Source organism: Numida meleagris, chromosome 1, assembly GCF_002078875.1.
Source record: "Numida meleagris isolate 19003 breed g44 Domestic line chromosome 1, NumMel1.0, whole genome shotgun sequence".
NCBI classification, from domain to species: Eukaryota; Metazoa; Chordata; class Aves; order Galliformes; family Numididae; genus Numida; species Numida meleagris.
Genome location: NC_034409.1, coordinates 172,559,970 through 172,572,811, shown reverse-complemented (window position 1 = coordinate 172,572,811; position 12,842 = coordinate 172,559,970). Strand labels below are relative to the sequence as shown.

The 12,842-nt window shown below is 37.8% G+C and overlaps 1 protein-coding gene across 5 annotated transcripts in view; it reads left to right on the top strand.

Moving 5' to 3' along the window:
• Positions 1–12,842, top strand: part of FRY (FRY microtubule binding protein) — a 241,890-nt gene that overhangs the window by 130,202 nt on the left and 98,846 nt on the right. For all 5 annotated transcript variants that reach the window (XM_021378243.1, XM_021378227.1, XM_021378219.1 and 2 more), the window contains 10 exons: positions 870–1,009; positions 3,239–3,329; positions 3,742–3,821; positions 3,951–4,031; positions 4,994–5,162; positions 7,333–7,425; positions 7,522–7,620; positions 10,027–10,128; positions 11,219–11,322; positions 11,837–11,945. In XM_021378243.1, coding sequence (XP_021233918.1) covers positions 870–1,009; positions 3,239–3,329; positions 3,742–3,821; positions 3,951–4,031; positions 4,994–5,162; positions 7,333–7,425; positions 7,522–7,620; positions 10,027–10,128; positions 11,219–11,322; positions 11,837–11,945 — 1,068 coding nt within the window. The remainder of the gene's footprint in view (positions 1–869; positions 1,010–3,238; positions 3,330–3,741; positions 3,822–3,950; positions 4,032–4,993; positions 5,163–7,332; positions 7,426–7,521; positions 7,621–10,026; positions 10,129–11,218; positions 11,323–11,836; positions 11,946–12,842) is intronic.

The window sequence follows — 12,842 nt, the reverse complement described above, 5'->3', positions numbered from 1 at the left end:
CAAATGCAGTGGCTGTAAACATTCAGTTTCAACACTTATATGATCCTCTTGGATAAGAGTATGGTGGTTTGTTTTACCCTAGCTTCTGATCTTTCATGTATTGCTGGTTTATGGTTTTCTGTAATAGGAAGTTTAAGTCATAGTTCAGGAGTAACAGTTCAGAAATGTTCAGTAATGTTTCTGTAATTGGTGACAAAGTTTATATCAAGTGAGCAGTAGCGTTCTTATTCAGTATGACACTAACACTGCTTATTCAGAGACTTTTAAGGAATGGTTTTTAACTATATTTTACTTACTTATACACAAAAATACAGAGGAAAGTGTATTTTCTGGTGTATATAGAAGAGAAGTCTTAAGTTACCGGGTATGTGAGCCTAATAGCAAGATGCATTTGCATAGTCAGTTCAGGTTTTCTCAGAGTTCATGGGTTTTCTCAATTTGTTATGAGCTTCAGGAGGGGCGTGCAGCAGTCAGATATAACCCATGAAACAGTACCACTCGTTAATCACCTTTTCCTTTCCTATCCTTACAGTGTGCTCAAATTAAATATCAACATCGTGTAATGAATAAAAACAAGCCCCTTGGAGAGCTAGGTATTTTTCTGTTGGGTTGGAGGACGTGATAAACACTTTTATGCATTTTAGTATTGTCAATTAAAAGGTACTATTGATGCTGTTATTGTATTTGTGCTTATATTTCAAGAGGAGATGCAGAATATTAGGTACCTTAGGTTGGACCGTAGATTTATAACTTGAAAAAATATGTGAAAACAAGAAGCAAAATGTTAAACCATTGAATTAGTGCTTTTTTTTTTTTAAAGGTAGAGGGGAATCTTGATCACTATTTGCTTTGCTGCATTTTCCCTGTAGGTAATAAGCTCAATGAGCTCACTTTCAGAATATTGTCTGCCCTCTATTCTGCGCACTTTGTTTGATTGGTACAAAAGACAGAACGGCATAGAAGATGAATCTCATGAGTACAGACCAAGAACAAGTACTAAATCCAAAAGGTACGATTTTTAATATGTTCACATGTGCTAGTGACAGATTCAAGGGTAAAATATATTACATTTCACCTATCAGCTTTTGTACATTTACAGTTATTTGAAAGTTATTTTCATGCTCTTGGAAATCTTGGAAAGCTCTCAGCTTTGATGTAAATGAAGCAGTTGTGTCCTTAAAATTATGCTGCAGTTAGTTAAAACACTGGTTCTTACTGCTGTTTTGTATGCTGTCATGTTATTTAAATAGAGGCTTGTATAAACTATGTCTTCATTACTCATGTGAGCAGGTAATAATTCTCTGACATTTGGAAGGATTCTTTTTCATACAGCATTCTGCTTAGAGAAATTTCACGTACAGCTATTCTCTATCCATACGACTGTGAATCAGTTAATGAGCTTTAGCAGCATTGACTTAACAAACAAGCAAGCAAAAAAAAAACCCAGAACAAATATATTGATCTCTTACAATATCAGGAGTTCCTTGGCAATAAGTCAACAGATTGACATTAAGTCCTGACCGTTTAGTATAGCACATTCTTTAAAGTTTTTCTGAATACATCTACACACTGTATTGAAACAGCAGACCTGGTGTTTGGAAACACATTGGCAATTTGTTAGATTAGAATCATAGAATAGCTTAGATTCAAAGGGAACTTAAAGACCATTGAACTCCAACCACCCTGGGCAGCACACAGGCACACCTCCCAGCAGCTCAGGCTGCCCAGGGCCCCATCCAGCCTGGCCTTGAACACGTCCAGGGATGAGGCACCCACAGCTTCTCTGGGCTGCCTGTGCCAGTGCCTCACCACCCTGTGAGAAAAAAATTCCTAACATCTAACCTAAATTTCCCCTCCTTTAGTTCAAAGCCATCCCCCTTGTCCTATCACTGTTAGATCATGTAAAAAGTTTGTCTCCCTTCTGCTTATAAGTTCCTTTCCAGTACTGGGAAGATTACATTTAATCCAGTAACTACAGAAGGCAATGGTTGCTGGACTGAAGGGATGGGAACTAGTTTTAGATATCGACAAGGTAGGCATGGACCTGAATGATGCTCTGCTGGATTCTTTATGGTGAGTGGAAGTAGGCTATTTGAAAGCGTGATTCATCAGTTCATGTACTGGCATGAGATGAAGCCTTGTCTTAAAGTGCCTCTTTCTCCTGACTGCCCCTTGTAGGAGCCATTTACAGGACAGTCAGTTCATGTATAAGTTCATATAGATGTCTTCAGGTATGCCACTCAAAATCTAGTTGAAGGTCAGTTTAATGGTGAAGTAACCGAGGCCACTCTGTCAATTGATAGTATTACAAAAAGTACATACAACCACTCCTTTCTCCAGTTAATGTGAAACCGGGAAAATCAAAATGCAAATAATTCATTTCAACACTGATCAAGCAGAGCTTTTAAATGCATTCTAAATTAGAAGTACATAAAAACATCCGAAATCAATTATTGAGACATGCTCTGGGATCTGTCGTTTACTCAAAACTGAAATAAGTGGTAGTTGCCTCAGAAGGTCTGCAGGACTGCTTGTTGAATACTGAATTTTACAAAAAATATTTTACATTTCATGTCATCTTTTCAGTGCACTTTGGAACTGTGATCAGTTGATCTATATGGATGTGTTTTGTATTTCTATTGCAAGCTACTCACTTCAGATCTTCCTCTGGTTTGTTCACTAGGAATGCTTTTTAACTTATGGCGAATCATGCCAAAGTTAAAAAAAAATCAACACTGGAACAGTTTCAAAAAGAGGATGTGATTTGGTTATGAATTCTCCATCAGTACTTTAAAGGCAGCCTTTAAAATTCATCACAAGTCTGTATCCGAATTTGATAGTACAAAATAATTTATTTTGTCTGCCTTCCAAGTGTAACTGAGAACTGTCTAACTGGTGCCGTCAGCAGGGAAATTGAAACAAATCCATTTTTTATAATATAGAATCCAGGTTTCCTTTTTTTTTGTTTTGTTTCCTTGAAAAGGCGTGCTTAAACTGGAAAAAAGAAGAAAATGGAAAGTGATATTTCAATATCTGAATGAAGGTGAATGTAGCAAGTTGGATTTGTTTTATTTGTCTCAGATTTTAAGAGCGTATCAGTGCATTACTTCTGAAATGTTGTACTGCACTTTTGAAAAATAGAACATAATCCACTGTTAACTATTTGAGTAACTGAAGAAGGCATATAATATGAATTATAGTACATCTCCTAAATAGTGTGTTTCTTTTGATTTTGCAGTGACGAACAGCAAAGGGACTATTTAATGGAAAGAAGAGATCTGGCTATTGACTTTATATTTTCTTTAGTATTAATAGAAGTTTTGAAACAGGTACGCAGTTCTTCAATTATATGTTAACTAGTAAATCATGGAAATTACAAAGTTTGTCTTATAACCTTATTTTAGGATTCTTTTTTCTGTTTCCATCTTCAAGAGTCTAATAAAAATGTGAGATACTCCTTGCATGCTTGTTCATTGCTGTCTTTCTCGCACATGTAGCATACATAGTATTCTCCACCCATGCAGACTTCACTTTTCCAGGTTTTTGAAGATGTAGTATTTGTCTTTGATTCTAATTAAATTTTAAATGGGTAGCTCATTTCAGCTGTTTTATTAGCTAGCTGCCATTTCTGCTAGTGTCATATGTGTGTAGGAAAGATACACGCAAGTCGTACTAGCACTAAGGTGTGTAGCTTAAAGTCTACTATATCTGTACCAGTTATGTTTTATTTTGTGTTTTCAGATTCCACTTCATCCTGTAATAGACAGTTTGGTACATGATGTTATTAACTTGGCTTTCAAGCACTTTAAATACAAAGAAGGGTAAGGCTCTTTTTCATACAAAAATTGTGTGAAAAAAAATTACTTGCTGACTTGCATAGATTTCGTTTAAGCATCATGCTTTCTCAGACACTTGACTGACAAACGGAATTCTTTCATTTCTCATGCTAGGTACCTTGGTCCTAACACTGGAAATATGCACATTGTCGCAGATTTATATGCAGAAGTTATAGGTGTACTAGCTCAAGCAAAGTGAGTAAAATTGAATACCATTCATAAAGGAAACCTGGGTAGTTTTATTTGCTTAGTATACAAATATTCTGATTTTCTCAACTTCTTGAAAGATGTGCACAGTAAATCTTTTCAGCTCACGGGTCCTCTGTTCATCCAGGTGGTCTAGAGCATAAAGTTCAGAAAATCAGAGGCTTTCTGTATCTATTCCAGTGATCCTAAATAAATGCAATTAGACTACAGCAAAATTATTTTCCCTGTGTCACCAATGATATCTGTGGAAACCCCAAAGGGCTGAAGAGAGCTATTTCGAAAAGTTTTCTATGTACTATTTTTACTCTAGCTGGGCAAACCTAAAAATGGCTACAGCAACTTACCAATATTTTATAGTCTTTCTGTAGTTATTTCACTTCATAGTTTAATCCAACTTCTTCTGAATCCTATAGATGATTCTTATGGATAGAGAACGCCAGCAGACTCATGAGGATGATAAAAGATGGTCACAACCCCCCCCCCCAACGTCCCAAGTTGTGTTTAGTGTTACTGTAATGACTGTTCGAAAAAAAATGAAGGCAAAAATGGCCTCTCTGAATATTTTCATGGTTATCATTTAAGCCTTTTCTTTGAAATCATTGCATGTACTTTTCATGATCTTTCATCTTGAATTTTTGAATAACATGATAGGGCTATTTTAATGATATTGTTAGCTCAAATATAAAAAAGGAGCATAAGTAGAGAATAATTGGAATGATGTAGTTACCCACAAGGACTAAGTTCAGGCTATACTCTTCCCTTTTTTTTTTCTGAGTTTGTCAGAAGCAAAAGAAGGCTGAACAGAAAGAAATCTATTCACATACTGATGGAAATATTTTACAACTAAGTGTGAATCTTCTTCAAATAGGTTTTTCCCCATTTATATGCCTTACAATACATTTCAAACATTAATGTATACTGTTTTGTAACTAACCAATATGAATTCCTAGATTTCCTGCTGTAAAGAAGAAATTCATGGCAGAATTAAAAGAGCTACGGCATAAAGAGCAAAGCCCGTATATAGTTCAAAGCATTATCAGTCTCATAATGGGAATGAAATTCTTCCGTATTAAGATGTATCCTGTGGAGGACTTTGAAGCTTCTCTGCAGTTTATGCAGGTAAAATTCTTAAGTGTAGAGCTGCAGATCTCAGACCTTAGAGAGCAGGCCCCCCTTCATCTTTCCTGTTGTGATACTTCAGGGGATTTTTCCACATGTAATTCTCAGTTCTCCGGTCTCCTAACTCAGGAATATATCATTTCGTGCCAAACTGTCATGAGCCATATACTCAAATCCGTGCATCCTGTCCTCCAACAAAAAGAGTTTTCTCCAACAAAAGGAGTAGAACCATGACCTCACATTGTGGCATCCCACAGCCATTCCTTGCCCCATGTCCCTGCCTAGCTGCTCACTACCTCCAAAGTGAACTTTCCACCCTTGACATAGTTGCCAAAAGGGAGTAGAACTTCTGGTATAGAGAAGCACAAAGGTAGAGAAAGAAATGAGGCAAAAGCTGGATGGAATTTCCCTTGGATGCATTGTCACCTTCCACCACCCCTTCACGCTCCTTCCTGTATAGGGCATCCTGTACCCATCCAGTTTGAGAACCACAAATACTGAGCATAGTGTGTCTGATATGAATGCTTTAAGTTAACATATCATTCTGTAAAAAGAAAGTCTTATGTATTTCAACATTTAATGTAGTCCACATTTCTGTCTGGTAACACATGATAGGTTGTATACCTCGCAGCAGGTTTGTTTAGCTTAACCTTTTTATTCCCCTCTTTTTTCTTGGGATCATATTCATAGCTGCAGGATTTGTAGCCAGTCATCCAGTAAAACGAGTGTTTTATGTAAATCTCCATGTAAGATCAGCTTATTAATGGTGTCAGTGGAATAAAAGATAACCATATTTAATATTAGATGCTCACAAATAAGGATTTGGCATTGGAATACAAATGCACACATACAGAATAATATGAGTGAATAATGTATTCTTAGTGCACAACAGTGTTGGGATCCAGTGTTCACTGCTGTTGAAATCAGGAATTAGTAAAGCTCTAGTACAGTAGACTCAAAATCTGGATGCTAATAGTCTCTATCTTGCTCATCACTAGAGTATCTTAGCACCAAATGAATTTTTATTTATTTATCCTATGATGCATTGTAGGATATATGTAAGATGCACTGTGTTATGAATGAAAACCATTTTTGCTCAATTTGATAAAAGTCACATATAGTTTGATTCTGTGGGTAATTCATCTGTTCGTTTAAGTATCTACATACAGTCCCCCAGCTACAGGCTCCGTCATACCAGCTCCACTCTGGGTGAGAGACATTTTCAAAGGGTGAGCTAACCTCAGCAGTGAGCTCCAGAAGACCCTGGCTTTCGCCACTGACTGCAGGAGGCCAGGAAGGCTGCTGGCTTTGATCAAGAGCCTCAGCGGTGTAGCAGCAGCGGCTGCAGTGACTGAAGTTACATCATGTAGAATCCTGTCCATAGCCAGGAGAAATTATGCTTGATCTAATCTGTAAACTGTTCTTTATGCATATGCAGGGAAAAAAGGTCAGTGGGGACCTTCCTCGTAAGGTCAGTGGCTTTTGGGACCTTGGAACCAGAGAGAGAGAAGTAACTGGACCAATGCAATTTGTCGTCCTCAGTGAAGTTATACAGAAACAACAGATGCTTGTCTCCTCTCCCTCACATCCTGAGCAGCACAGTTGTGCAGATGGTAGCACACTGCATGTTTAGGACAAAAGTACATTTTTTACCTTCCCACTCAATTCTCAATTGCAGGCTGGAAATTACACTGTTATGTTTTATCTTTCATCAGCAATGCACCCTAGCAATTAAATTCATCTCAACATATTTTCTGTAAGACTGTTCCTTGCCGCTTTACCGTACTAGAGAAACACATTGCTTTTCTGGCCTTACAGAGCATTACATAACGCACTGTGTGGACTATTCTTCCTGCTCCTGAATATACAGAGAGAAGGCATGAGATCAGCCCCTGAGTCCATCTCCCTTTCCATCCCCAAAACACTAACTGGAAAAGCTGGAGTAAGGAGAGAGTTTCTGTATTATCATGGTTGGAGCAACAGATCCTTGATCTTGATTTATGTTCTGCTTTGTACTTGAAGTAGAATGAAAATTTAGAGCTTAATACACAGTGCAAGTATTTTCTGTGTGCTTTGCAAGACAGCTTTCTTGGTGTGCATCGAGCAAACATTTGGATGTCTTTATTCCAGCTGATACGTAATTTATGTTTCTTGTTTTCTTTTGTTTTAGGAATGTGCACATTATTTCCTTGAAGTTAAAGACAAAGATATCAAGCATGCACTGGCAGGACTGTTTGTTGAAATTCTTGTCCCCGTTGCTGCTGTGAGTTTTATTTTGGGGGTTGTTTGCATTATTTCTTTAAATTAGATAAAACATTGTGAGAAATAGTGTTTTCATTAACATGATATTTTCTTTCAGGCTGTTAAAAATGAAGTGAATGTCCCCTGTCTGAGGAACTTTGTTGAAAGCCTGTATGATACAACACTTGAACTTTCTTCACGAAAGAAGCACTCATTGGTCAGTAACACAAAGAAGCAGAGGCTAAAATTCACTGTTAGAAATATCCCTTTAACAAGACTCTTGGGAAATTCACAGAATTGGTTGCAAAACTTTTTCTGTGTTTGACTTTATAGCTAATACATTATTATTTGCAGAATAGGCTATTGTTTCTCCAAAAAAATAACCGTATTTATGTTATTCAGAATATGATCTTAATCAGTCTGAATCAAGCAGATGTTTTCAGCTTCTGGGGCTCTGACTCCTAAACCGTTAGGTTTTCTCATACTTACTATGTGTAAACATTAGGGGGAGAGAAGAAAGAATAGAGTTCATTTCTTGTCAAGTGAGGCATGTGGGAACAGCTCTTTCACGGGGCTTAAATAATAAGTTGTAAGAATGAAAACATGTACAACACATGCCCTTTTAAATCTGTAATTTGGCTACTGTGCAGCTCTCAATTTCATTTTTTTCTTGTGAGATGAACAGTGGCGCTGCAGTGTATTTTTGGAAGCATGAGTTGATCTGAATTAAATGAAGATCTGAGTCAGTTTGACGCTGGCTGCCTTAAGCAGTTTGTTTCTCCAACTGGGTCAGTGCACGTCAGCGCTGTGGCGTTAGCTAATCTGTTTTGAAGCCCTGGACCTTTTAAGTAAGGAAAAGTTGTCGTTTGTCCTTCCTTTCTTGTTCTAGAGGAATGTCCAAAAGACTTCCCTTTTTCCAGATCTTTCAGCAATTGCCACTCACCCGTGTTAGTGAATCTTCTGGGAGAACTACAGGAGTATGCTGCTGCTTCTTGCCACCATTGCACTGTCCCCACCAGTTACACCAGTGGTAGGGAGCAGTCTAAGCAGTCTCCAGGATGCAGTTCTGGTCCCATTTGAATTAATAGGAGGCTTGGGACAAATTTCTGATTTCTCTCTGCTTGTGTTTGCGTGGCTCTACTCCACTCTGCCAAGTTAATAAAACTTTGTTGAAACTGCAGAAGGGCAAGAGCTTTGCTGTTCAGTTTTCACACTGCAGAGAACTTCCCCAAACTGGTGGCTAGACTTGCCAAAGTCAATAGTACGTGCTTAAGAAAGGATTGCGCAGCTGGGGCTTAGCATTTGATTGCTTGTCTACACATACCACACTGGAAGCTACATAGTTAAAAGTGACAAAATAGACTAGATTCTTGGGAGGGTGTGATTAGAAATACAAACATTGTGAGGAGGAGGGGAGAGGCAAACAGCCGGCAGAAATAGCTGCAGTGCATATTTTCAGACCTCAGGAAGAAAATGCGCTCTTTAGAGTCTGAGGAAGACCTTCCTTTCTGAGATCAGAGTTTTGTGAATCAGTACATTTACTGAACAGGCAGGGAGGGGACCTCATTTTCTGTCTGAAAGTGTCTGATCTGAGCTAGCTGAGGTTCTCCCGATAGTAAACAGAGAGAACTAGGAAACTCCAGGAGGTGGTTTGTGTGTCTTCCATTCGAGGGCTCTGAGTTAGGATGAGTTTAACAATCTCGGTGTATTTCTGAGCTCTGTGATCCTGCCAAGTACTCAACTATTATTGTCATCGTGTTAATCTTGTACGAAAGTCTTCTTTGAGAAAACTTATCTTCTGTCATATGGATTTTGGACATGAAGATTATAAAAGTGAAAATTCCTGTGCATTTGCCATTTGCTCAAGAAATTAGGTCTAGCCTAGATATGGGAAATTTACATTATGCATTACAGGATTTTAAAGTGTACATAGACTTTGAGCTGTGATTAATGTTAGAGTTTTAGGGTTAATTTTGAGAATCCTTGGTCTTTAAAAGTTATCTTATTTTTGACTAATTTTAAAGTCCTGATTGGGTGTGTTAGCATGAGAATTGAAACCAAAAAGTCTTGCTGAAGCGGCTAAGTCAGTTTAAAATTAATAGGTAGATTTTTGCCCCTCCTTACTTTCCAGTTCACAGTTTGTAACCAGCAGACCCAGGCATTGCCTATAGTTTAGCACACCTCGGCAGTGCATTTGACACATCTCCCAGTAAATGTCATTAGTGCAGATTTTGAGAAGTAATTGAGTACTCAAAAATCCCAGCAAACTATGTTGGTCCTGCTGTTTTTATAATAAGGTGTAGATATTGCCATGCTATCGTTTCTCATTTAATTGAGAGAAATTAACCCTGTCAGGCTTTAACATTATGCCCCATCTTTCGGTTTATGATTGTGCTGTAAGTAGGCATTTGTTTGGTTTCGGTGCATTCGTAAAACATGTCTGTAACAGCATTAGAGGAATGTTCATTTTAATTTGTACAGGTTAACAGTGTGTTTTCGTTGACTAACATGTTGCACAAAATGGTAGAGTTAGAACTTTTAAGTTTGCAGTAGCTCTTTTAAATCACTTTTGTATTTTGTAGACATGCGAATAATATGGTATCGTCATCCATTTCCTGTTTAGGCTTTGTACCCTTTGGTAACATGTCTACTTTGTGTCAGTCAGAAGCAGTTCTTTTTAAACAGATGGCATATTTTCCTCAACAACTGCCTGTCCAATCTCAAGGTTAGTATCTTCTGTTTTTAACTACCATATTAAAACTTAATATTCAGTATGTTGATAGGTTGCAAATCCATTGAATTATTGCCATTAGCTGATGCATACATAGTTTTATCCACTGACAATGTATAGTTAGCTGTACAGATTTTGTTGATAACAATGAAATATACTTCTGCCTAGTTTGTTTTTCTCCTGTTTTTCTTACTCAAATGAAACCTGAGTCAAACAGCTGTGAAGCAGGCAGTGTTATTGCTGAAAGTTAGTAGCTTGAGTGACTTACCAAAGCTGGCCAAATATTTACTTGCTATTTTCACAAAGGCATTCTCAAACCTATTACTTTCACAGTAACTAGTGTGCCATTCTGCACTTAAAGTAGATCCAAATGAAAGGGTAGTCCCAACCCTACCAAAACAGTGAAGTGGTTAGCTGAAATGAAGGGCCTCTTATCTGCCACTTGCTGAACCAGTGGTTTGGAGACCTCTGCAGAAGGCACAGGTGGAATATGCAACCACTGTCTCAGAGGCAGATTGTGGAGGGAATCTCAGTTAACTAGATGTTGAAATGGAAAACTGTGTATGACTGAAGAGACAGTAAGAAATCATACACTAGTTCAAAAGTTTCCAAAAATAAATAGCAATCGAGACAGATAATCTAAAATGAAATCTAATTCATCCCAGATGCAATGTTACCTAGGCCACTGTAAGAATTCGCAGATTTTTGTCCTTTCACTTTTAAATATCTGCTATGTCTTTCATACCAGGTCTGCATCGAAGGTCAACAGCTTTTGTACTGATAGAGTCAACTAAGGACAGCGTTTTCTTTTCAGAGTCAAATTGATTTGGTTTTCAAATAGATATTTTAAATTGTAATCTGTATCTAATTCACACTGACTTGATATTTTGCTTTTCTGACAGCTTTTGTAACACTGGGAGAGGTAGGTGAGATGCATAGGCATCTTGCAGCTACAGCAGTGAGGGTATTGGGCAGCTGTGGGGCTATATCCTTTTGTAATGTCACTGTAAAAACTCCGAATCATGGCATCCACTAAGTGCAGAACTTCCTCTCTAGTTTGTGCCTGAACTTTATTTTTTTCTAGAATAAAGACCCCAAAATGGCTCGAGTTGCACTGGAATCTCTGTACAGACTACTGTGGGTTTACATGATCAGAATTAAATGTGAAAGCAATACAGCTACACAAAGGTAAGGTGCTGTATTTGTTATGATAATCAGGCCTCGTAGAGCAGATGTTGCCAGTGAAGAGGTGTTACAGTTCCCTGAACTCACAGAATCACGGAATGTTAGGGATTGGAAGGGACCTCAAAAGGTCATCTAGTCGAATCCTCCTGCTGGAGCAGAAACATTGAACCTATTCCTGCTGTTAAAAAAAAAAGAAACCAATCAAAAGCACACAGTAAAATACTCCCTTTTTGTGTCGCTGTCCATTATTTGCCCACCTTGTGGAAGAACTAAAAATCACTCTTTGCCTTGTTAGATTTAGAAGTAGTTTATTGTTAGTCATAATATAGCAGTGAAATAAAATAAATGCATTGAATTTTTTTAGCAGAGGATCGGAACAAGTTATGTCATTACTTTTTCATATAAAAAAATACTTTCTTAACTTTCTAAATGGTGTTGGATTTATGACTTACATTTCATGCTAATTGAAGGTCTGCAAGGACCAGAATTGTCTAATGCTTTTTTCTTTCTTTTACAGTCGACTTATTACTATTGTCACAACACTTTTCCCCAAAGGGTCCCGTGGTGTTGTGCCAAGAGATATGCCTCTAAATATCTTTGTGAAGATAATACAGTTTATTGCACAGGTATGGGAGATCCATGTGTATGTGCTTCCAATTAATGAATAACTTGCTTTCCCAATAACAATAAAGAAATTTCTATTTTCTGATTTTTTTGCAGCACCATTATTAATATCACTCATCCAGATAGTGATAGTATTATATGTACATCCCCAAAAGTAATGCCTCCTATTTATTTCCATGGAAACTACAACAGATACAAATAGTGTAATAACAGTGTTTGACACAGCAAATTCTTCACAACAAAACACTGTTTTTCAACATAGTCACCATCATTAGGTATATATATTCACCAGCGATGAACAAGAGCCTGCATGCCATGCTTGCAAGTCTTCACTAGTGGAGGTGACCCGCTGTCGCCTCAGCTGAAACACACCACCCACTGTCTCACTGTGCTCACATCCACTGTTGGGTCTCCATAAACATTCAGCAAGCTTCTGTGAATGTCAGTGGGTGCCATTTTTTCTACATGGAGGAATTCAGTCACACACCTTTCCTTCATATGCACTTCCATGTCAGATGCCATCTTGTCAGACTGCCCCTCTGCTGCCATCTGTCATGCAGCAACAAAAAGTAATGGAATATTGGTGGGAAGATTCAATCTCTGCTGCCATACCACCAACATCTGCCTCTGATGTCATAGACCAACATAATAAAGTAGGAGGCATTACTTTCGGAGGAATCCTCATAGATTGAACCAAGACAGTCTCCTTTGGAGCAACAGTTTTTTGTTATCTTTGTTCCACTGAAAATAGATAAAATTGTTTTCAGTTCAGCTCAGGTGTATTTTTTATCAGTTTTAGGAATTGCCAACTAGTCAGAAAATGCACTAATTGACCACCTCTGACTGTTGATAAAATTTGATATCATAAACTGTATCTTGTGCTAATACTGAATAAGTCG